This window comes from Colletotrichum jinshuiense, chromosome 3 (assembly GCF_051148585.1).
Source record: "Colletotrichum jinshuiense chromosome 3, complete sequence".
NCBI classification, from domain to species: Eukaryota; Fungi; Ascomycota; class Sordariomycetes; order Glomerellales; family Glomerellaceae; genus Colletotrichum; species Colletotrichum jinshuiense.
The window spans coordinates 3015341-3037653 of record NC_139310.1 but is presented as its reverse complement, the minus strand read 5'-3'; the positions used below and the strand labels follow the sequence as shown (position 1 = coordinate 3037653).

At 54.5% G+C, this 22313-nt stretch overlaps 11 protein-coding genes across 11 annotated transcripts; 7 read left to right on the top strand and 4 right to left on the bottom strand.

Annotated features, from left to right (window-relative positions):
• Nucleotides 1-638: 638 nt before the first annotated feature.
• EsH8_III_000849 (GTPase-activating protein RGD2) lies at nt 639-3373 on the bottom strand (the record flags this gene model as incomplete). Its single annotated transcript, XM_083262574.1, has 4 exons — nt 639-1522; nt 1580-3026; nt 3085-3266; nt 3328-3373. The coding sequence occupies 4 exons, from the start codon at nt 3371-3373 to the stop codon at nt 639-641; spliced, it is 2559 nt and encodes an 852-aa protein (XP_083123061.1).
• A 2577-nt stretch (nt 3374-5950) lies between these two features.
• EsH8_III_000848 (membrane dipeptidase-domain-containing protein) lies at nt 5951-7481 on the top strand (the record flags this gene model as incomplete). Its single annotated transcript, XM_083262573.1, has 4 exons — nt 5951-6179; nt 6241-6453; nt 6512-6884; nt 6944-7481. 4 exons carry the CDS (start codon nt 5951-5953, stop codon nt 7479-7481), a joined length of 1353 nt encoding a protein of 450 aa, XP_083123060.1.
• Nucleotides 7482-7763: 282 nt separating this feature from the next.
• Nucleotides 7764-8265, bottom strand: EsH8_III_000847 (mitochondrial 37S ribosomal protein uS13m; the record flags this gene model as incomplete). The annotated part of the gene is made up of 3 exons (XM_083262572.1): nt 7764-8075; nt 8162-8206; nt 8263-8265. The coding sequence occupies 3 exons, from the start codon at nt 8263-8265 to the stop codon at nt 7764-7766; spliced, it is 360 nt and encodes a 119-aa protein (XP_083123059.1).
• Nucleotides 8266-8784: 519 nt separating this feature from the next.
• Nucleotides 8785-9538, top strand: EsH8_III_000846 (cyclophilin-like domain-containing protein; the record flags this gene model as incomplete). The annotated part of the gene is made up of 3 exons (XM_083262571.1): nt 8785-9109; nt 9173-9299; nt 9367-9538. The coding sequence occupies 3 exons, from the start codon at nt 8785-8787 to the stop codon at nt 9536-9538; spliced, it is 624 nt and encodes a 207-aa protein (XP_083123058.1).
• Nucleotides 9539-9672: 134 nt separating this feature from the next.
• On the top strand, nt 9673-9879 carry EsH8_III_000845 (uncharacterized protein; the record flags this gene model as incomplete). Its single annotated transcript, XM_083262570.1, has 1 exon — nt 9673-9879. One exon carries the CDS (start codon nt 9673-9675, stop codon nt 9877-9879), a length of 207 nt encoding a protein of 68 aa, XP_083123057.1.
• A 316-nt stretch (nt 9880-10195) lies between these two features.
• Nucleotides 10196-10831, top strand: EsH8_III_000844 (RNA methylation protein TRM112; the record flags this gene model as incomplete). The annotated part of the gene is made up of 2 exons (XM_083262569.1): nt 10196-10381; nt 10634-10831. 2 exons carry the CDS (start codon nt 10196-10198, stop codon nt 10829-10831), a joined length of 384 nt encoding a protein of 127 aa, XP_083123056.1.
• A 392-nt stretch (nt 10832-11223) lies between these two features.
• On the bottom strand, nt 11224-12209 carry EsH8_III_000843 (uncharacterized protein; the record flags this gene model as incomplete). Its single annotated transcript, XM_083262568.1, has 3 exons — nt 11224-11363; nt 11435-12045; nt 12115-12209. 3 exons carry the CDS (start codon nt 12207-12209, stop codon nt 11224-11226), a joined length of 846 nt encoding a protein of 281 aa, XP_083123055.1.
• A 940-nt stretch (nt 12210-13149) lies between these two features.
• EsH8_III_000842 (rRNA-processing protein RRP17) lies at nt 13150-13894 on the top strand (the record flags this gene model as incomplete). Its single annotated transcript, XM_083262567.1, has 2 exons — nt 13150-13362; nt 13433-13894. 2 exons carry the CDS (start codon nt 13150-13152, stop codon nt 13892-13894), a joined length of 675 nt encoding a protein of 224 aa, XP_083123054.1.
• A 321-nt stretch (nt 13895-14215) lies between these two features.
• EsH8_III_000841 (tropomyosin) lies at nt 14216-14941 on the bottom strand (the record flags this gene model as incomplete). Its single annotated transcript, XM_083262566.1, has 3 exons — nt 14216-14378; nt 14508-14812; nt 14924-14941. The coding sequence occupies 3 exons, from the start codon at nt 14939-14941 to the stop codon at nt 14216-14218; spliced, it is 486 nt and encodes a 161-aa protein (XP_083123053.1).
• A 556-nt stretch (nt 14942-15497) lies between these two features.
• On the top strand, nt 15498-16854 carry EsH8_III_000840 (uncharacterized protein; the record flags this gene model as incomplete). The annotated part of the gene is made up of 2 exons (XM_083262565.1): nt 15498-15735; nt 15791-16854. 2 exons carry the CDS (start codon nt 15498-15500, stop codon nt 16852-16854), a joined length of 1302 nt encoding a protein of 433 aa, XP_083123052.1.
• A 1061-nt stretch (nt 16855-17915) lies between these two features.
• EsH8_III_000839 (histone methyltransferase SET1) lies at nt 17916-21837 on the top strand (the record flags this gene model as incomplete). Its single annotated transcript, XM_083262564.1, has 3 exons — nt 17916-18584; nt 18666-21672; nt 21734-21837. The coding sequence occupies 3 exons, from the start codon at nt 17916-17918 to the stop codon at nt 21835-21837; spliced, it is 3780 nt and encodes a 1259-aa protein (XP_083123051.1).
• Nucleotides 21838-22313: the final 476 nt, after the last annotated feature.

Sequence of the window (22313 nt, the reverse complement as noted above, 5' to 3'; positions counted from 1 at the left end):
GTAGCATATAGACCTGGAGAAAATAAAATGCATAGGCGCGATGCGTTTCTTGTCAAGAGGGCCTCTTTCCTAACCTTTTTTTCCAACCCCCCCCCCCCCCCCCCCCCCAAGCAAGTCACAGTATGAGGGAGCGCATTGGAGAGTGAAACATTCATTCAGCCATACACGTAAGAAGTCCAAATGTCAGATGATCATGAATCGGTGAGGTTTATTTCTCGTCGTACGGGAAATCACAAGACGACTCCTGGATATCCCATCCGCCTCCGCCTCCCCCATCCAGTTCGTTCCATGGTTGTTTTTTGACCCGTTTGCCTCTCCCGTCCACCTCAGATCCTGATACATTGTGGGGGGGAATAACCTCCGTCTCTCTTTCTCCTCCCCGCTTTCCACAGCCCTCACTTTCGCTCTCTCGTGGTTTACGTACAGACATGATACAAAGAAGACACCGAGGAATCGCTTCCCAAACGTCGCCGTCGTTTCGTCACCGCCAGCCAAATTCTTTTCCTGTACCCGTTGCACAAGTATTCCAGCATCACACGTCAAAAAGATGGGGTTTTGAAGAAAATAGACATTAAGAAATGAAGAAAGGAAACACAAAGGACAGAAATAACAACAAATAAACACATTGCTAAACCGCTTTAGTCGTGCATTGGGGGGTCCTCGAGCGTCACTCCGCGAGGTGTCGAAGAGCCACTCTCCGAGCCGTTGCTTGGTGCGGCAGCCACATGTCGGTCCAAGGAGTATCGTACGCTGCTGCGACCCAAGCTGTTGCGCTTCTCCACAGGAGACTCGAGAGCCTTGATCCTGGCCGCAACTCCTTCAGCGGCAGGTGCCGCCGAACCGTTGGTCGTCGTCTCCTTTGGCGAGCCCGTTTCACTGCCAGGCACCTCGAGACTCGACCGCTTCGGGCCGGCCGCGATCGGAAAGCTAGAGCGATGACGGTCAACTGCCGTTGCGGGCGGACTCGTCTGAATCGGGAAGCGGGTCTCGGGGCCACCAGTGCTTCGATCACGTCTGTGACCGCGAGGGCTTGGGGCAGGGCTCGTCGCGCGGCCGCGGCTACCGGCAGCCTTCTCAAGCAGAGCTCTATTCCGCTCCTCCATGTTTGCTCTCCGGTTGCTCTCGTCGGTGCTGATGGCGCGAGGGCGGTTGACCGATCCGCCGTGGCCCGCCGTAGACATGCGCTTGAGCTCGCTGAATATGGCCTCCTTATGAGCAAAAAGATCCCGGACAAGCCGGTACGCGTGCTTCTCTTCCATTGTCAGAGAAGTCTCCGCTCGAGGGCGAAGAATGCATGGTGCGATTGTAGTGGCCAGGGTTGAGATGTAAGCCTCGTCAGCCGAGGTAAGGTCGATTAAGCGGGTGAAGTGGTTCATGCAGGCGTCGAGCGTTGCGATATTAGTCAGTCGCATCTGCGACAGGGTCTGTTGAAGCACAGACACGCGAGAAGCATCGCTATCCTGAGTTTGAGTCTGGTATATGGTCTTGACAATCTCGTATACGTGAGAGGAGACAAGGGAATCTAGGGCGTCGTTAGTAGGCGTTCCTCGTCAGCTTCACAGGGTGGCTATCGTCCTACCAGGCAATTCAAGGAGATACAGCTTGAGCAAGCTTGCAACAGTCGGGATATCAAAGTCGTCAAAAGCATCGGGTGAAATAGGTTTGCCATCATTAAGCTTGCTGCGAAGCTTGTGGACTTGCTGGAGGGGAACATCGACCAGCCAGACACCACGTCTAGCCTCGTCGCCCTCAAGATCAGGGTAGTGGTTGTCGAGGAAGGTCAAAATAGTGGTGACGATAACGGGTACGCGCTTCTTATCCGCGCGCGCTCTCGCCTCGAGATCAACGCCGAAGGTCTGCTCATCGACCTTGTTGTAGTAGTTCTCGTAGACCACCACCTTGGGAATGAAGCTGCCGGTTCGGTAGTTTTCGAGGAGATATCTCAGATCTCCGAGGGGCTGAACGGTCTCCTGGAAGAGCATCATGTTGTCGACAGCAGACTGCATGCTGGGGATGACGTTGCTGATGGTGCCTGAGAAGTCCAGAATAACGGTCTTGATGGCCTTGAGGCGGTCCAGCTCGCAGCGCTCCAGGAAGCGGAGGTGCAAGAAAATGGTCTCCTCGAGCTCGCAGCGCATCTCATCAAGCTTCCGCACACCCCCCTTGTACTTGTCGTCGGCTTCCCTGGCCTCGCGGCGCAATCGCTCTGGCGGGGTCTCGTTGGGGTGCGAGTTGTTGAGGACATTCCAGTTGGCAAGGTACTCGCTGACGGTTCCAACAACAGGCGAATCTGAAGACTCAGACGCAGGAAGGGAAAAGGTCCGGCCGAGGGGCGTCTTCTTGTCGGGCACACCGGCCAACTTGAAGGCTTTCGGGCGCCATTGGTAGAACATCTTAGAACTGTTTGCGAAAGTGCTGCCCACATTGCCGATGAGCCTCAAGTATCCGTTCGAGATGAGGTCCTGTCCAATCCTCTCGGCGTAGCTAATGCTCGTCGTGTTCATGTGCCGTTGCAGGTATTCAACGATGTCTGAACCGGCCGAGGTGTTCTGGTAGGTGCCCAGGATGGGCACTTTTGTTTCTCCAAGCTTGATCGTGTTCAGCATGTGCGCCAAGATCTTCTTGACCTGCTCTGGCTGGTAGATTTCATCGCCAATCTCGATGGGCTCGTCGTCGTCTTCTTGAGGGTGGAGCTCGGGTTCCTTGTTTTCGGAGACCTTAATCTCGGGAATGTTGTTCTTGGGGCTGGTCTCGGGGTCTTGGAAGGCCAGCTTGGTCTCCTCCTCGATATCTTCGACCAGCCGGCACTTGTTGAAGTAAGTGCTTCTCAGCTTCTTGACCAACTCGGCCTGCCTGTCATGCGCCTTGATGCGAGCCTGCAGCTCGTCTTGGGAGTCCTGGATGCGCGACTCGTGGGCATCGCACCAGCGCGAGAAAGGGTTGACGACGAGGTCTCGAATGTTCTGGGCGATCTTTTTATGGTTCTTGGCACCCTCTTCCATCTCGGTCCGAACGCCATCGAAGGCCTGTGAAGACGGTTAGAGGGGGCGCCCAGGAAGCTCACTGCGGAAGTGCTGTACAGACCTTGCGAACGCTGGCACCGTCATCTTTTGAGAACCCGCCCTGGACTTTGTCTGCGGTTGGTGCAATGTCTCCTAACCGCTGGCTGTAGACCTCCTCGGCTTCGGCACGCATTCGGGCAACGGTCAGGACTTGTCGGTTTTCTTGCACGCCCTGTTGCAACTTGCTGAACAGGACACCGAGTCCTAGCGCAAAGCTGTTTAGCCAAATGCCGACATGGTGGAGCATGGCACATGGTCGACTTACCTGCGGCATAGTCGCTCGACCAAAAGGACTCTTCGAAGCCCGGCATCGTGTTGACAAGCTCGTATGTGTCGTCACAATGGTGGTGAAATGATGGTTTCCGAGGTTACAATGGGTTGGTGGGAAAGGGAAAACCAGAGAGCGATAATTAATTCGTTTCGTCGTTATGCAGGAGGTGGGAGGCGAGGAGATGCCCTGGTCTTTCCCGCTCGAATTTAGAGACACTCGGCCGGTTGCGAAAAGCAAGCGAATACGTCAACCGCAATTTGAGGCGGCGGCGGGTGGTGCAGAAAGAGAGGCGGCGACAAACACAGGGACAGAAAAAAAGAGAGGATGGGCAAATGCGGGATGATCAAGCAGAGGCGAAAATGCGAGATTGTCGTGTCGTCGTCTCTTGTCAGGGGCACATGCCAGTTGGGGGAAATTTTGGAGGAGAAAATGCTTGGACTGAAATGCTGACAGGTTCAAGGTTCAAGGCTGAAGGTCGGGGGCAGCAGAGGAAGGAGAAGCTGTCTCTGTAGGACGACCTGGCTTGCTGTTTGCTGTGCGTCCCTCGGTCTCCGCAGGTGTCAGTGAAGCTTTGCGACTGCGGCGCCACCTTCTCCTCCTCCGGCCAGTCCAGTACACGGCATCAACCTAGACCCAGCCGGACCCAGGCCAAAGCCAGCAACAAGCAGGGCTGCCACTGCCAACAATCAGCCCGACGAGCCGGGGGCCAGCAGGGCCAGTAACGGCAGCGGCGACGACAGCTGCTACACACACACACACACTACATTAGCATAAGTGGCAGCGCTAGCAACGACCCAGCGGGTCTGCCTGCACCTCACCTTGGTCCTTGGTCTTGAGGCACTTGCGGACGTGGCATTGATTGGCTCCTATGACGACGGCTGCCCTCAGCCGGGCTCACGGGGCGACTTGGGCGCATTTCTGGACATGGCCCTCATAGATGAGATGACGGAGGGGGGAGCATCTGAAGCCAAAAATACATCCTGCTCCAGCCACTGCCCAGAATCCACTCCTGCTCCTTTCTTCGCCTGCCACTGGACCAGCTGCCCACAGGCGACCCCGAACCCCCCGTTTGCTCCACACAAAGCAAATGACCCTGAATGAGGCAGCCAAGCAAAGCAGCCATGCCAGGCACCAAGAGCTGTGTACACCCCCTGCATTCGTCTCTGTTGCAGAATTCTGGGGCCGCTTCCAGCTGAAGAGATGCCCCAAAGCCTGCCTCAACTCCCCGTGTCCCCCCTCCCGAGTCCACCTCTTCTCCCTTCCGTGCTTTCCTACAGGGCTGACCGCCAAAGCCATCTGCCGCCGCCAATTTGGCGCCCTATTAAGCATCATATTCACAATTAATGCAGGCCAGGATTGCGTTTCAGCTTCGCTGGGCTGCTTGGATCGACATTTTCTTGCTTTCAAGCAACCTTTCTGTCCGCCGCGAGCCTGAAAGGAATTGCTGCCGATCAAATCCGTTCCTAACCCCCCCTAGACCCGAGTCGAGTCGTTGTCAGTCGAACGGTTCCCCAGACGACAAAAGCCGTTATTAATAGGTACCTTGCCCCATTCAAGTCCGTATTTTTTTCTTCCATTATCCACAAAGCCCAGCACATGGTGAGGGAGGGAGGGCTACAGGCTAGAGGCGGCCGAGGCCTCAGTGGCTGGGGTAAGGCAAATGCAGGAGCCAGCCATCATCCGATGTTATCAACTCGGGAATTTGGAGGTATCCCGTCCAAATGGTCCGTTCACGAAATCCTAATTCATCCGCTAGCAACTTTCCGCCCGGTGTCTGCCTGCCCTCTCTGCGCACATGCTCCCTGTATCATGAGGGACGTGCTCTGTCTGTTCTGTTCTGAAGGTTCCAAGTCCTCCAGGGAGCGGGTCTCCGACTCGTGTCCGTCTTATGCCGTTGGCTTCAACCCCTCAGGCACTCAAGGACAGATTGTCGTCTTAATATTGGTCAGAAAACAACCAAACTGTCGGAATTAATTGGTTGAATATGAGTTGGTAGGGTGCAGCATGGCAATAATACAGTAGCCTTCCAAGGCTCTTAGGAAGATGATACTCGAGCTTAGGTTTTCAAGTGCTCCCTAAAGCAAAAAATGACTTACACTGTCACTGCGATGATCTACTACAGTCGACACTTGTCTGTTTCTATCTTTCAGGTCCCTTCGTGGTAACAAAGGCAATTGAGATTTGACGGGGCAACGTGAATGAATCGTTCTTTGTTGTTGCCCATGAAAGTTCCCTGCCGTGTAGGCTCGTTCGATTTCCCGAGTACTTGCTTATCGCCGCTGTTGACTCGTAGATAAGAGTCTCACGCAATCGCATTTCGGAGCTTTGACCCAGACAGTCTGTGACGTGCTTAGGAATCAGCAAATAGCAATTGTAGGATCCCCGCCATCGCCATCGCCGTCGCGACTCCTTAAACTTCCTCCACGAAGAACTATCAGAGTTTTCGTGCTGAGTGAGCCAATTGTTCGCTTCCAAGACCACCAGAGAACGTTAAGAGCTTTGGACAGTGAATACAAGTACTTTGCTGTTGGAAGTAGGCTTGTACTGTATGCCACCGTCAGAACAAACGTCACAAGGACCTACTCTAGCCAATCAGCTCATATCAACTGAATAGACCATGGATGAGAAGCAGCTTGACGGTTGCGATGAGTACCCGAAACCTACTCGCAGAAGCCCATCCGCAGCAAAGAGGGCCGTCGTCGCCTGCCTTGGGCTGTGGCTGGTGTCTCTGAGTTTCTCAGTCCGCCCCATCAAGTCATGTTATCATCGGATGAGCAAGCCTGGTGGTGCGCCCCTTACCGCCGAGGAGAGAGCTCACAGCATCTTGTCCCACACACCTTTGATCGGTACGGCGCCGCACTGTTACTCGGGTTTCGCAATAGCAGCAGCTACTGACATTTCACATAGACGGCCACAACGATCTTCCCATCCTCGTCCGAGGGTTTTTCAACAACCACATCTATGGAAAGAACTTCACTGAGCCTTTCGAGAACGGTGGTCTGGTTGGCCATGTTGATCTGCCCAGGCTTCGCGAGGGCCAGAACGGTGGTGCATTCTGGAGCGTCTACACTCCATGCCCGGCTAATGGCAGTGACTTCTCAGACGAGAACTACGCCGAAAGTGAGTTTGGAGAGTCCAGGCAACTCAAGACCACCACAGCTGACATAGATGCTCACAGGCGTCCAATGGACTCTTGACCAGATCGACGTCATGACCCGTATCAAGGATGCCTATCCCAAGGACTTCTCCCCCAACCTGGACAGCAACGCAGCTTTGGCAGCTTTCGAAAAGGGCCAACTGATCTCGCCCCTGGGAGTCGAGGGACTCCATCAGATCGGCAACTCCGTAGCCAACCTTCGACGCTACCATGCCCTAGGTGTCCGCTACTCAACCCTCACCCACAACTGCCACAACAAGTTCGCCGATGCCGCACTGCTTGAACACCCTTTTCGGAAGGCCGAGCCTCTTTGGCATGGCCTGAGCCCGTCGGGACGTCGTCTCATCAACGAGATGAACCGCATCGGTCTTATTGTCGACCTCTCGCACACGAGGTAGGTTCACAAGTCATGTTTATCGAGGTGGGAACGATCGCTTGCTAATCCGATTCCAGCGAGGAGACCCAGATCGACGTCCTCGGGGGTAAGGACTGGCAGGGCAGCAAGGCCCCCGTCATCTACTCCCACAGCTCCGCCTTCAGCGTCTGCCCGCACCCGCGAAACGTCAAGGACAATGTGCTCCAGCTGGTCAAGGAGCGTAATGCCCTCGTCATGGTCAACTTTGCCCCCGACTTCATCTCTTGTGTTGAGTCTGGCAATGAGAACGGTCTTCCCGAGTACTTCCCCGCAAACGCCACGCTCAACCAGGTCGTCAGGCATGTTCTTCACATTGGCAATTTGATTGGCTTCGACCACGTCGGCTTTGGCTCCGACTTTGATGGGATTGCGTCGGTGCCTAAGGGGCTGGAGGATGTGTCGAAATACCCCGATCTCGTTGCCGAGTTGTTGAGACAGGGGGTGAGTGACGAAGACGCGGCCAAGGTCGCCGGCGGGAACATTCTCCGCGTCTGGAAGGAGGTCGATGAGGTTGCCGCAAAGCTGCAAAATGATGGTGAACCTGTCCTTGAGGATGATATCCCCGGCCGGGGTTGATGTCTGCTTGCCGGGTGAAACTCGTATTATTTTATGTGCCATACGGACGCAGGCAATTGATGCAGTGGCGTTTAGACCAAACCGACATGACAAGTAGTCTACTGCACCGTCCAGGCCAGCTCTTGGTAGCACAAGTGGTATACTTTTATCATATTCATACATTTACAGGCGCTATACGCACCCATCTTTCTTGTACAGGTGATAGTCTCGTGCAGAGTCCCATCTCAAATCTCCAAACAATGCGTGCTGTAACTCCCCAGCCAATGCCTGCCACGCACAATTCTACCATCTTCTATCCGCACGGTTGAGCTTCTTCGCCGACTCAATCTGGGTCCTCGTCCGCTGTCCTCTCACGGGCAGGTTCATTGCGTGTCGCCTTCCCCGGTAGCTTCCCATATCCTTTAATCTCATGACGTTCTGTTGTATGACTTTTCGCGCGTCGCTTTCTATCGTCATCGTCGATAACTCTGCCGTAAGGGCCGTGACGGTTTTGGGTGGGAGGGCGCCGACTTTGGCCATAGGGGAGATCGAGTATTTGGCCAGGATGCGGGTCGATATAGTTGGGCCGAGGGCGAAGAAAGACTCGAGGGCCTTCTGTAGTAAGAAAATAGTGTTAGCACTGTCAATGGTAGGGTTGCAAGTAGTCGGTCGCCGATCGCAAAGTAAGGAATAGGCCATACCTTCACGAGCTTTTGCTCGGAAAAGTTGACTCCCAGAATGAAAACCTGTAGAAGGCGGTTAGTACTGGGTCCCAAATGAGCTTGTAATCTACGGTACATGCCATTTTGCCGATTTGCGACCTTTGGGTTCCGAGTGGGTGTTGGTACTCTGTCACCGAAGGCTTCTCCGACTGCTCCTGCGCTGATGCCGGAATCGCGAAACTTCGAATTCAACTATGCAGCACGGAGAGTCGGCGCCGGAAAATTGTGGATTCCAATGTACAAACCGCTGTGCACCGACAGACCTGCCAGACAGAAGTGAGCGACCCCCTTTGTGCAAGGGCGCATCCACTTCCGTGGATTGTCTCTCCCTATTGGGCAGGCTCGGATTCAAGGGTCCGAGCTCGAGTTCCTCATTCGCGTGCTTCAGAGAGGGGAGTTTGAAACGTAGCTTCAAAACCGCCCAGCTGCCACTGCTCTCGTTGTCTGGGGTCTCCTTCTTGATTACCTATTTAACACACTGTCCTCTGGTGATACTTTTCCATCTCCAGTCGGCCATTGCATTCACTTGCATCCACACCTGTTAACCTCCCAATTGATCGATCGATCTGGTGTCAGCTACGTGCATCGTCCGCTCGCCCATCATGTTCAACATTCGGAAGCTCGTTTCCGCCCTCCTCCTTGCCGGAGTGGCCCTGGCCTTCTTCGCCCAGACCGCTGAGGCCACCAAGGGACCCAAGATCACCAACAAGGTGTACTTTGATATCACCCACGGCGATGAGCCTATCGGCCGCATTGTCATGGGCCTCTACGGAAAGACCGTCCCCAAGACCACTGAGAACTTCCGCGCTCTCGCCACCGGCGAGAAGGGCTTCGGCTACGAGGGGTCTACTTTCCACCGTGTTATCAAGCAGTTCATGATCCAAGGTGGTGACTTCACCAAGGGTGACGGCACCGGTGGCAAGTCGAGTGAGTAGCTCCCTGGGCATTCCCCGTGGTGCCGGTTGATGACTGACGCTTGGAATGATGTAGTCTACGGAGAGAAGTTCCCCGACGAGAACTTCAAGCTCAAGCACTCCAAGAAGGGTCTCCTGTCCATGGCCAACGCCGGAAAGGACACCAACGGCTCCCAGTTCTTCATCACCACTGTCATTACCTCGTAAGCCACCACCCTGGGACACAAGACACTCCTTCCCCCGGTAGCCATACTAATTTAGCCATTGCAGTTGGCTCGATGGACGCCACGTCGTCTTCGGCGAGGTCCTTGAGGGCTTCGACGTCGTCGAGAAGATCGAGCAGGCCCAGACCCAACCCGGCGACCGCCCCGCCAAGACGATCAAGATCGCTAAGAGCGGAGAGCTGGAGGTGCCCCCTGAAGGTATCCACGTGGAACTCTAAGCACGTACTGTGACGCCCGTTGTCTCTCGCGCATCTTCATCACTCCCGACACCTTACTGTTACAAGATCTTGTCTCCCGCTGTTTTTTCCCCCGTGAAAAACAAAAGTATCTAGTTTGCTGATGGCTACGCCCCATGGCTGCAGGCGAATACGGCAATAGCGAATGGGCGTCAGGTTACTCCAACGAGGATAGCCCGCTGGAGGTTGGTTCTGGCGAGGGCTGGTCCCTCCTCCAGAAGGCTTTCTTCCTTGGCGTGGTTGTTGCTGCGATTGCCGTCTACTTGAAGATTAGCAAGAGCAGGGCATCCAGGGACGTCGGCTACGAGAAGACGATGGCGTAAAGTGGGGGATGCGGAAGAGTATCAAATAGGCAAAGGAAATACAAGACAAGAAATGCCAGCTGAGAAATACTGGCAAATTTCATTTCAGGGCTCAATTGTTTCCAACGACGCATGCTTGACGTCGAACTGTAGTTGTCGGAAGCTCTTTCAAAGAACAGCCCAATAGCTGTAACGCCCCTCCCCCATCCCAAAGCGCATCACGTGTGGGGTACCAAAAAATTTCCCATGAGCCAAACTTCAACTCAGTCAACACCCAAAAAAGGAATTTGACTGGAATTACAAACCGTTGCGCCCGCCCAAAACCAAGACCAACAAAATGAAGATTCTCAGCCTAAACTTTTTGACCTGCGCGGTCAAGGCCTGCAAGACCTCGACGGCCTCGTTCCCCCTCCACCCCAAGGACGCGGAGCTCGTGCAGGACGACATCGAGGTCAACCCCCAGCTGCTGCTCAATGTCCTGCCCCGCTTAGACTGGGCCGCCCTGAGAACGAACGCAACTGAGGTATGTTTGAGCTCTCTTCTTTTATTGCCACTGAACTCTCTGCCGTCTTATTACATCGCGCCTTCTTCTTTCTCATTCTTCTTCCCCCCCTCCTACTCTATATATGTGTCTTTTGGGTTCCTCTTTGGCGCTGTGTCTTGTTTCAGAGGAAATTTCTATATCTGACCTTGCCAACCCCTCCACCTCCAAATTTGAATGAGACCTCATTCGGAAGACAATAAAGAAGAAGAAGAGATATGCTAACAACCACAGCTGGGCTTCCCTGAACTCCCCTCGGAGCCCCCCTCGGCGGAGCAGCTCGAGGGCGACGAGAAGATGCTCAAGGACCTGCACCACCTGCTCGTTGAGACGCAGATCATGGAGGGCAAGCTCGTCTGCGGCAACTGCGGGCACGAGTACGCCATCCGCGAGGGCATCGCCAACTTTCTGCTGCCGAGCCACCTGGTCTGATCCGTGGCCGTGATGAGGGACTGCTAGGATGGCATTTACGGGTGTGGGGTGGGGGTCAAGGAAAGAAGAGTTGGACCCCGCCAAAGGGCCTCCGACGGGCGTTTACGGAGTTGGATTTTATTCTTTCACATCATAAGTCTCGCGGGAGGGGCGGCAAAAAGAAAAGTCCATTTGTTATAGAAATACATTCATGCCATTTGCGATGGAAAAAAACACTTCATGGTCTCTACAGACCGCAGGCCATTTGCTCTCTACCTTAATGCCATGATTCCTCCCCTTTGCTTGAAACATGCCTGCCAAAGCCAGCCGATAACTCCCCAAGGTTCTCGAAAAGAAATACACGTCGCCACGGGCGAGCAAGCTTTAGGCGCCCGGGCGTAGTTGGTATACATCTACTGGCTCTTCTTGACAGCGGAAGGACCGTTCTCCTTCTCGAAGGCCCCGTACGGGATCTCGAGGCTGGCGAGGGCCCTGATGCCGACGCCCAGGATGCTGAGGAGTATAATGGCGGCAATGATAGCGTGGAAGATGCCTGTTGTTGTGTGTCAGTCACGTCTTCGCAAGAACGACGGGGAAGATTGATTGGACCAGGCGGCCACATACCTGGCGTGAAGAAGACGTATTTCTCAAAGAGGGGAAGCTTGTTCCAGTCGGTATCATTCTTCGCCCTCCTTACGTGCTGCAGGCTCGCCTCGTGACGCTTGAGCTCCGCGTGCAAAGGTTCCATGAACTCGGCCTGGTAAGTGGGCTCGGACGGGCTGGCGAGGTAGATGACGGTGTACGAGTCCGACGCCTGGCGCAACTTGTCGAGGCTCTGACCCAGGACGTGGTCGTTTTCGGCGAGCGTGCTGGCCCTCTCGTGGACATCCCGTCCCAGGGGGGCGAGCTTAGTCTGTTCAATCCGAACCGTCTCGGCCTTGCCCTTGTCCGCGCACGCCGTCTTGATGTACTCAGCCAACTTGTCAACAGCGACTTCACCGACGACCTCAGCAACGCTGTAGACGCCACGGACGCCGTTGCCAGAGATTGCGCTGCATAGGTTCGTGGCCTTGCAGTCGTTGCCGTCCGGGCCACGGATGTCAGCGGCGTTGACGTTAGGCTGCGACACGAGCAGATAGCGGTCCGTTGGGCAGGATGAGAGAAGGTCCTGAACAGACTTGAGGACTTGAGATTCTGTTTGGAGCTGGGCGGGGTTGGAGGAGGACTGCGCGAACCTAGGGGACGGGCAGTTCAGTTAGCATGGACGGAGAGGCCTCGAGGTTTTGGGGGACTGCGTGACGTACTCAGTGGTTGAGAGCATTACGAAGGGTGACGAGTCGGTGAAGGCTTGCGCCGAGGCGCAGAAGGCCATGAGGCCTGCTGTTCTTGATAGACGCATGGCTGTTGATATGTTGAAGCTGACCCGTTTCGATGCGATGGCTAGCCTTCGTGTGCTGCTGGGAGTTATGCTGTGGATTAGCTCCCGGGACGACGTAGCTTGGAAACATGCGACAAAGCAATACTTTGCGTAATCAGAAGCCGCACTGACACTCGCTTATATGCATTTGCCGCATGAGAACGGCTCATAGGCACAAAGGTCAACGAGAGTACTGGCTTGTGATAAGCAACTTCTGATTCTTTTTCATTAGAATAAAAGGCTTCGAGGATGCTCTTGCGTTTCATAGCTATCTTTTTGCTTTTATATGTTGCCTTTTGTCTCCCAGAGATCATAATAATGTTACTGTACATGATTACCAAGGCGCTACTTGATCCTCATGGCACCAACTGGAATCGAAGGTCTAGATGCTCCACAGTTCTGTGAGGATGCGTCTTTCCAGCTTGCGCGTTTGCACCTATCGCCAACAATTCTTTCTTCTGTCTTGAACAACGCAAGTAGTTGGCTTGTGTGAGATTCGCGGAAACCCTAGTACTTATCGTAGCTTAAAGAGTGAACAGCAGCATGAGATATCTCTCTCTCTAAAAGCTTGGGATTTGTCCTCACTTACGTTGCCTACCTGGTGCAAGCAGCTGAAACATCTTACTTCAGTTTCTTTTGAGCGCCGGCAGCGGTCAAGAGCAGGTGCAGGGGCATCCAAAGCCCAGTGAATGCTCGGGGTGTCACCTGGTCTCACTGACAGATGCACGTTTAGCGAGGTCCGTCCAGCGCATTTAGCTCATCGGCTTGACCCGTGTTAGTGGGCCCTTACAGAGGCTGCAGCAGCAAGGACCTGGCGCGGCGACTGCAAGGCTGTAGGACCCTTCCCAAAAATTTCATCCCAGCGCCAAAAACCACACTGCCCGTCAACCCTCCAAATTGACGACACGACCAAGACCGAACCATGTTCGCCAAACCCCGGCCGAAGAAGTCTTTACTGCCGCCGCCTTCCAAGAAGAGGAAGACGGTCTCGGCGGTCGAGGAAGTCAACTTTGATTTCGACGCGCGCGAGGACTACCTGACGGGATTCCACAAGCGCAAGCTGCAGCGTGTGAAATGGGCACAGGACCAGGCGGCCAAGAAGGCGCGGGAGGAGAAGATTGAGATGCGGAAACAGGTACGAGAAAACTCTGTCGACCGGGAGGCTTGAAAATAGATTAGCTGACCAATGCATCGTCGCACTCCAGATCAAACAAGAACGGCAACGAGAAGTCGAAGACCACGTCAAGGCTGTAAGCGCCATACTCGAGGAAGCGCAGGCAGCAAACTCGGACGAAGACGAGGAAATTAAGGCAGGAGACTTTGAGGAGTGGGACGGCATTGAGGAGCCCGCCCAGGCACAAACAGACGTCGTGGACTACGAAGACGAGTACATAGACGAAGACCGGTATACCACGGTCAAGGTCGAGGCTATATCTGTAACGCGGGATGGATTCGAAAAGCTTCACCAGGACAGTGACGAGGCGGAAGAAGACAGCCAAGACGAATCCAAGGCAAAAAAGCCGGCAGGCAACGACAAGACAACGGCACCGAAGGCTCGCAAGGAATGGCCCAAGAAGAAGCCTAAATTTCGCTACGAGTCCAAATTAGAGAGGCAAGTGGGCGCGAGGAAGTCAAAGGCCAAAAAGAAGGCCAGGATCAAGGAATGAAGGAGGGTATAATCTCTCGCATTGATGCTGCAGCTGCTGCCTAGGGGTTGCCTCACGCCCAGCGTGATCCGGGTTGTTTGTGTAGTCCCCTCGTTGTCTGTAAATACAGAGAGAGGCATTTCAGGCAGAACAAAACTCTTTGTTGACGGGGGTACAAAATAGGAGTAAAAACAAGGCTGCTATAACTCGGTCGCGAACCATCCCGTCATTTGCAATCCACCGCTGCTGGGATAGCTTGATCAGGTCGCCAACGCAGTGTTCCAGGCCAGAAATCTATCACGAAAAAAAGCCTTGCGCAAAATGACACCCAAAAGACCAGTCTTAGATGTTGCCAATCTCCTGCTGGAAGTCCTCGAGCTCCTTCTGGACTGTCGTGTACTTCTTGGACATCTCCTCGTACTTGGACTCCCACTGGTCGCGCTCCGCCTCAAGAGCCTGAACCTTGCGCTCGAAGTGGCCGGCCTTGACGTCGGTCTGTCGGAGCCTGTAAAAAGACGGTGTAAGTATGCATCGGTGGGGCTGGCTTTAATGAACACGAAGGGGTCGGAAAGTGAAAAAGGGGGAGTGGAAAAGGGGGGTATCGTCGATTCGGCAAAAAGGGTCCAGAACGTACTTCTCGTTAGCTTCCCGGAGGGTCTTGTCGGCCTCTTCGGCCTCCTCCTCGAGCAGCTGGAGTCTTCGCTGAAGAGTCTCGTTTTGTGTGCCAGTACTAGTGCTCTCGTCGGCGGCCTTCTTGAAGTCCTTAACTGCAGTCTCGAGCTTCTCGACCTCACCCTCGAGCAGGCCGTTCTTGTGCTGCAAGGAGGTGATCTCCTGCTCCTTGGACAGGGCCTCCTGCTCCAGGGACTTGACCTTGGCCTGAAGCTCCTCGACCTTGGCGGCGTTGTCGTCGGCCTCCAGACGAAGCTGGTTCATTTTCTGACGTGGGAGTCGTCGTCAGCAATGATGCCAACAGATATTGGAGATATCTTACCCCTCCAGACCGCCGGTAGCAGCGAGGCGGGGCCAAGACAAGAACGGTGAACTTACCTCCTTGATGCGATCCATGGTGATGAGCGGCTAGTAGCTTTGGGACTGTGGGAGAGTCGGTGCAGATTGATTGCGATAAGGAGTTGTTGGAGTTGAGGATGAGACGGGATCGGAGAATGTGGAATCGCAATTGTCGGGGGATGGAAGCGGGAGGAAAGGGTGTGAGGTGTTGAAATAACTGCCCCTCTACATGCAAGTCCGCTCCAACTGCCACCTGTGGCGGATCACCTCAGCATGCTGGCCACGCCTGATCTTCAGACGCTGTAAGGCAGCTGCAATTGGATTAGCTTAGGCACGGGCGGTGGGGTTAGGTCAGGTGGGGTGGGCTGTGGCACGGTGCATTCAGTGGTGAACATTCTACGGGGTTTGCCGCAGGGTCTGAGCTTCTTTGGTTGTCCCGACAACGATTCCCTAAACAGACGGGTCCGCTTGGATCTCTTTCGCCTCTTCACGACGCGACAAACCCAGGAGACAAGGAGTTAATGACGACGATTCAGCGGCACAAGACGACACTCACGACACGATAAACGACAAAAAATACGACTGATTCTTCCGTCATTTGGCTTCAAGCACGATGCTAGCCCTTCGTGACGAGAACGCAGTCAACGCGGCGCAGGCCACTCGACTGGCCCCCGGAAAAGGGCAGATGGCTCCCAAGACCCCAGGAGCCCGATATCCGAAGACGCCCTTGAGGATTCCCCTCAATGACGAAAATGCGCCTGGAGCAGGCAAGTCGGCACTTGCACCTAAGTCGAATGCGAATGGAAATATCCAAGTTACCGCGAAGAAGCAGAGCCTCGTCACTCCTTCCGGTATTTATCCCTGGCAACTGTCTAGGAAAAAGAAAGAGACTGATTTTATTGGCAGAAACACGGGCTCGCGCGCCACTTGGAAACAAAACTACCAACGCAAAGACCAGGACCAACCAGAATCTTGGAGGAAAGGATGTCGAGAAAACACAGACGAAGCCCACGACTACCAAAAAGCTGAAGCAGCGATCCCCTAGCGTTGGTCCTCTCAAGCTTGAAGTTCGCAATGACCAAGCCAGTCCAGCCGAGGAACCTGACGTTGAGTATGCGCCGCCTCCAGCTAAAGATCTGCCTTACGAGTCGGATGTCTTCCCCAATGGAGTGTTGACATTTGAGGGACTCAAACCCGAGAACTTGCTCAAGGGTTACTACAACCACTTCTATAACCCCATGGGCGAGGACGGTGTCAGGCTCCAAGACAGACATCATCAGGAGAAGCTCCAGAAGGCCTTGAAGGAGAGCGATGAGCGCATTCTTCGCGACATCCAGCAGATGGACTGGTCCGTCTCTGATGTCCCTGAGACCGCTGCATTTTCTCAGAGAAAAGCCGTCGCCCCAGTCCCCAACCCTACCGCAGGCAAGAGAACAGTGGGAGGCGCTCTCAAGTATCCGCCTACGATTGCTTCTCGGAAGGCCGCAACTGCGCTGTCCATGTCAACGGGCTCTACCATGAGGCAGAAGAGGGTTGCCGAGCAGAAACCCACAGCCAGGAAGCCCATTACCTCCTTGCTCCCACGCACCAGACTGGCCAGAGCGCCCGTAACCTCGAAGTCCACACCTGCTGAAAGCGCAATGGGAGAAGCTGCGTCGAGGAACACATTGGGCTACACAAAGGGCCGTTCGGCTTCCTCATTTGTAAGTGGACGAGCCCAGGCACCCGCGGCGGTTCGGTCTGCCTCGACAGATACCGCGACGATTATCCCGCAGAAAGCGACTGCCAAACGCGACGTCTCTCCCCACAAGCGGGAGATTCGTGACGAGGACAGTGAAGACCTCGGCCGATTGCAATTTCTGGCCATCTTCGACCCCGCTGGAGACGATGAGGATGCCGGCATCGGCAACGCGGGGCCACGGAATGAAGATTTTGAAGACGAGGAATTTGAGATGAAGTTGAGCTTCTAATCACCCAACTGGTTGGATGGCGTTTGGACAGGATTACCCTCATTTGTAAAACAACGGGACGGTCGGGGGCACTAGAAGGCGTTTGGTTGGCATCATTGCCCAACAATACTACGCCCACGAGGAGGTCGACATGCGACCAGAGATTGTGTCCGCGACCAGGGCTCGCATGATTGTATTTACTTTGTTAACTATGTATGACTTTGCAGCAGGGGATGATGGACATGACGGGGGTGGGCTTTGTCTCTTGTAAAAACCCGCAGGTACTTCTATTTTAGTTGCCTGCTTACAATTTTAAACTTTCCAGAATGTCGTCTACAATTCCAAGTGACTTGGTTGCCTTTAAGAAGTCGCCTTGAGGTTCTAGGATAAACAAGGAATGTCTCTCTCATCTCACGGACACGAGATATCCTATTGGCTCATTATCAAGGGACTGGGCGGGTTCTGTGGTGCCCCTGTCGCTCATCTCCTTGACAAGACGCGAAAAAAGAGAAAGTGGACGGGCCCGACGCGACTGCGTCACGTGCCAGCTGTCGCCAGAGGGAGCCGAAACTCCACTCCAAGTACCCAGCTCCTGGATTTTGCTGAGTAGTACCTTGGGCGCAGGTACCGTATCCAAACATCCATGCGTAACGGTGTTCTCCCTCGCCTTGTTCCGTGGCTGGTCTCCGCTAAACCGCATCCTTGAAAGAGTTTGGACACTCTTCAACCTCCAACTTTCTGACCTCACTGCTATATTTTCTCCAGCCTCACTCTTCGTCGGTCGCAGCGCACGACTAACGCGACCTCATCTTCACCCTTGCTGATTGATTGCATCGAAGCTGATCCCTTTGCGACTGGGTATCATTCTTCCTTGGATGACGCAGTTGGGCTATTGCCCCTTGCCAACTGCCCGTCTCGGTGGCTACGCCCCGGTCGCGTGAATCTCGATTTCGCGCATCCTCCTCCCGCTACGTCTCTGCGGCTGTTGTTCCCGGCGATGACCTCTGTTTTTTGAAGCATCCGACACACGAGAGACGATGGTTGGTGGCAGGCGGGAGCGGTAGAAGCAGAACAACCTCACGATGACCCGCCAATCTTCGGCGAGCTTCGCGCAGTTCTTCCCTGCGGCCCCCCGAGTAGCTAGGGACAGAGCGAACGAACGAGAAAGAGCAAAGGCAAAGACGCAAGATACAACAAGTGGCTCGCTCGGCGGCCCAAAGAGCAGCGGTACCCCTTTGGCCAGCGTAACGAATGGTAGTAGAGCAGCCGGGGCTGATGGCCTACTCTCCGACAATTCGCAACAGCCAACCGATGGCCATGAGTCGCCCATAGGAGACACACTCAACGTCGTCGGGTCTGCGAGCTCCTACGCAAGCACTGGCTCTTCCATCTTCAGCACGTCCGCGCGACAAGCTCTCCCCAACGGCACATCACATATCCCTGCATCCAGCGGCACGCCGCTTACCTCCGTTGAATCACCCTCATACTCGGGCAATGCTGGCCTGCCGAAGACGAATATGCTGCAAGCACAAAACATCGATCGGGGTGAGGCACCGGCCTCTCACAATACCCCAGCATCCCGCCTGAATAGCTCACTCCCCGAGCCCTCTCCTCCCATTGAGCGCACTCCTGCGCGAGATCCCATACGATCGCGAAAAGGCCTCAAGTGCACATATGATCCCTTTAACGACCGGACCCTATCGAAGCACGGCAAGAAAGATGCCAAGCCGATATACAAGGAGTTTGGATTGGTACGTAACAATACAATATACCCGCCCCGTGGAGGGGGGGCGTCATCTTTATGTGCGAGCTTTGGCTAATAAACCGAGTAGGAAGATGACGCTCCCCCTCCAGACCCTCGCCTCGCAAAGGGCGGGCGGCTGGGGTACATCAATACCGATTTTCACCTCCCAAAGTCTCGCTTGCGACAATCGCCCTATAACTTGAGGCCGTATCCCTACGACCCCAAGACATCCATGGGACCAGGGCCGCCAACGCAGATTGTCGTTACTGGCTTCAATCCCTTGATTACCTTCTCCAAGGTTACTGCGGCTTTTGCGACATTTGGCGACATCGCCGAGAGCAGCAACAAGATGCATCCCGAGACAGGCAGCTACCTAGGCTTCGCAACGTTCCGTTATAAGGATGCACATCCCAGCCGGTCTAGGCCCACCCCAGTAAAGGCAATTGACGCAGCACGTCGGGCTGTCAAGTCCATGCATGGGCAGCGAATCGAGGCGAACCAAATTCGAGTGGAATACGACCCTGAAGGCAAGAAGAGCCGTCGCATGTTAGAGGGAGCTTTGCAGAAAGACCGAGCCTCGCAAGATACTTCGGTCACGAAGGCGCCGCCGACCGGTCCCCGAGCGACATTGTCCGAAAAGGTCCCCGGGCCACCGCCCATGGCACCGAAGGGCCCGTCTTCCCACAGGCAGGCCGTGGCCGGTGTACCTGCGTGGGTCCCGAGTCAACCCAAGATGCATGTCGCTGTTGAAGATAAGGCCATCTCAAAGCAGCTCGCGGGCGAGCCCTACATCTTCGTCGCACACGAACATGTTCCCGTTATGATCACCACAATCCCGCATATGAAGAAGCGACTTAAGGCGTTCGCCTTCGAGGACATTCGTATTGACCGGACGGGGTATTATATCGTGTTTCCCAATTCCTATCATGGTCGCAATGAAGCGATGAAATGCTATAGGGCCGCCAATCACACCGACCTGTTCACCTACAATATGGTGATGCAACTATCTCTTCCACCTACCACTGGCCGAGACTCCGAGCCTGCCGCCCCGCCACCACGACGACGGACACCTAGCCCAGAACGGAAGCGCCGAACCGATTTGCGATTACGAGAGGATAAGGACCGTCATCGTCGTGAAGAGGAGGCAGATATTGAAGAGGAGAAGCGCCAAAGAGCCAAGAACTTCGACCCTGTCCTGGAGGCTTGCGATGTAGTCACCCGAGAGTTGGCGGAGCATCTGATCAAGCACATCCGGACACGGGTTGCAGCCCCTACTCTGACTGCTTTCCTCAACCCAGCAAATCACGTGGCAAAGCGACGCAAGCTAAACCTGGAAGATCCGGCTGGGTCAATTCCCTCCGTCACCGTCGATGCTGGCGACGAGAGTCCAGGTGTTAGCACGCCGAATTCCGGGGCAGATCCCATCGAGCGCCGCACTGGTCGTCTGGAGATATCAGCCCTGCCACGTATTCGTAAAGCCAAAGCCACTGCCCAGGGAGCACGTAATCATGGCTTCACGGATCCTTTCTCGCGCAAGCGGGCGTCGCAAGGCCGCAATGCGTTCCGATCACTACACCATCGTCTCAAGAGCTACGACAGCGATGCAGAATCCGATGATGAAATCGAAATCAGAGAGTCCGTGGCAAGGGACACAGAGGAACCTGATTCTCGACCGCGCAGCCGCATGAGCACGGATGATGATATCAAAGATGATTTTGCTTCGTGGGGTCCCGCAGAGGAAGACTCCATGACCGAGGCTAGCTTTGCTGTTGGTGACGGCTTGACCGCGACAAAGAAGAGGAAACTTGAGCTTGAGATACAGTCTGCAATGAAACGTCAGAAGAAATCCGACGAAGAGCTATTTGGTGTAACATTGGATAACATCCAGCCTGACCTGCCGGTTCACGAAATTTCGGAGGAGGCCACCCCCGATGTTGACTTGGCCGATGCACGGAGCGAGACTCGTTCTGAGACTCCTGCACTATCAACTGCCAAAGGGCCATCCAAGAAACAGAAATCGAAGAAGAAATCGAAGAAACAGATCTTCGAGGAACGGGAGGCGCTAAAGAAACAGCAGGTCCCAGAGCCAGCAGATGTGGAGGAGGAAGAACCGATCCCGACCAAGCCTCTACCGGAGGAGGTCGAGACGGTGCCAGCGAAGAAGCAAGAGGAGGAGGAACCAGTGGCGAAGCCAGCAAGGGCAGACCCGGACTTGTTTTCGACGACGCCTACTCCGGCTCTCGATTTGTCTGCCGAATTCAGACTCAGTATTTCGGCCTTGCAGGAGCTGTCGTTGTCCGCAGCTGATAGCCCAGACATCTCCAGACTCAGAAAAAGGTTTGTTGGTGCAGACCTCGGAGACCCGCTTCTTTGGCTATGGAGGCGCAATCGTGTACGGGAGCTCAATTCTGCGAACGGGTCGGTCGACCAGGCCGTGGGAATCGATGGCTACTATGTTCCCAACTCTACCGGATCTGCGCGAACAGAAGGTGTCAAGAAGATCCTCAACGCTGAAAAATCCAAATACCTGCCTCATCACATCAAGGTCCAAAAGGCACGGGAAGCACGTCAAGCGCGGTACAAGAAGGACGGCAAAGACGCTGCAGTGGAGGCCAGCAGACTCGCTGTGGCAGAAAAGATTGTCGCCAAAGGCAACTCCAGAGCCAATCGAGCCAACAACCGTCGACACGTGTCAGCACTACAGGATGAGAAGAAGATATCGGGTGACTCTGACGCCTTCAAGTTCAACCAGCTTAAGAAGCGGAAGAAGCCTGTCAGGTTTGCTCGATCCGCCATCCACAATTGGGGTCTGTACACGGAGGAGAACATCAACAAAGACGATATGATCATCGAATACGTCGGAGAGCAGGTTAGGCAGTCAATCTCGGAGATCCGAGAGAAACGCTACCTCAAGAGTGGCATGGGCAGCAGCTACTTGTTCCGTATCGACGACAACACCGTGATTGATGCCACCAAGAAGGGCGGCATTGCCCGCTTCATCAACCACAGCTGCATGCCAAACTGCACTGCCAAGATCATCAAGGTGGACGGAAGTAGGCGAATCGTCATCTATGCCCTCCGAGACATTGCTCAACGTATGTTGTCTCCCATCCCTATTTTTGCAATATGGACTTGAGCTAATTATTTTTTCCCCAGACGAGGAATTGACGTACGACTATAAATTCGAGCGTGAGATTGGCAGTCTGGACCGTATCCCCTGCCTTTGCGGTACCGCGGCGTGTAAGGGATTCCTCAACTAATCTCTGTCGATGCTTTCTGGTGTTTTTGGTGGACGGGCATTTCGTTTGCATTCGCCCTTTGTATTTCCAGGGCCGAGGCTGCTGGCGGGAGTTGGGACTCGACTTCTACAGTTTTTCCTGGCGAGGGCGGTCAATGGTGGATTGATTCATATCCGCCTTCTCTCATTTTTTTCACTTCGACGCATACCTACTTGGATCCGTCTTTTGCGTTTATACTATATGCATCGCAACCAAGGGAAGGGAAGGGAAAGGAGATGAAAGTTGGTGCGGGGGCACGGTGGAAAAAAGTGTATCATGATTCACTTGCAAAGATGCGGGTTTCCGGCGTTCATGTTGGGGAAGGGGGTTTTCGATCCATCTCCCGGGCCAGGTAGGCGAAGAGCTTTGCACTGGCCCCCAAATTTGGTGGAAGAAGAAGGAACGAAGATAGAGAGGAGAAGCGAGGCCTTCAACAGTGGCCGTGGCAAAAAGCAAGT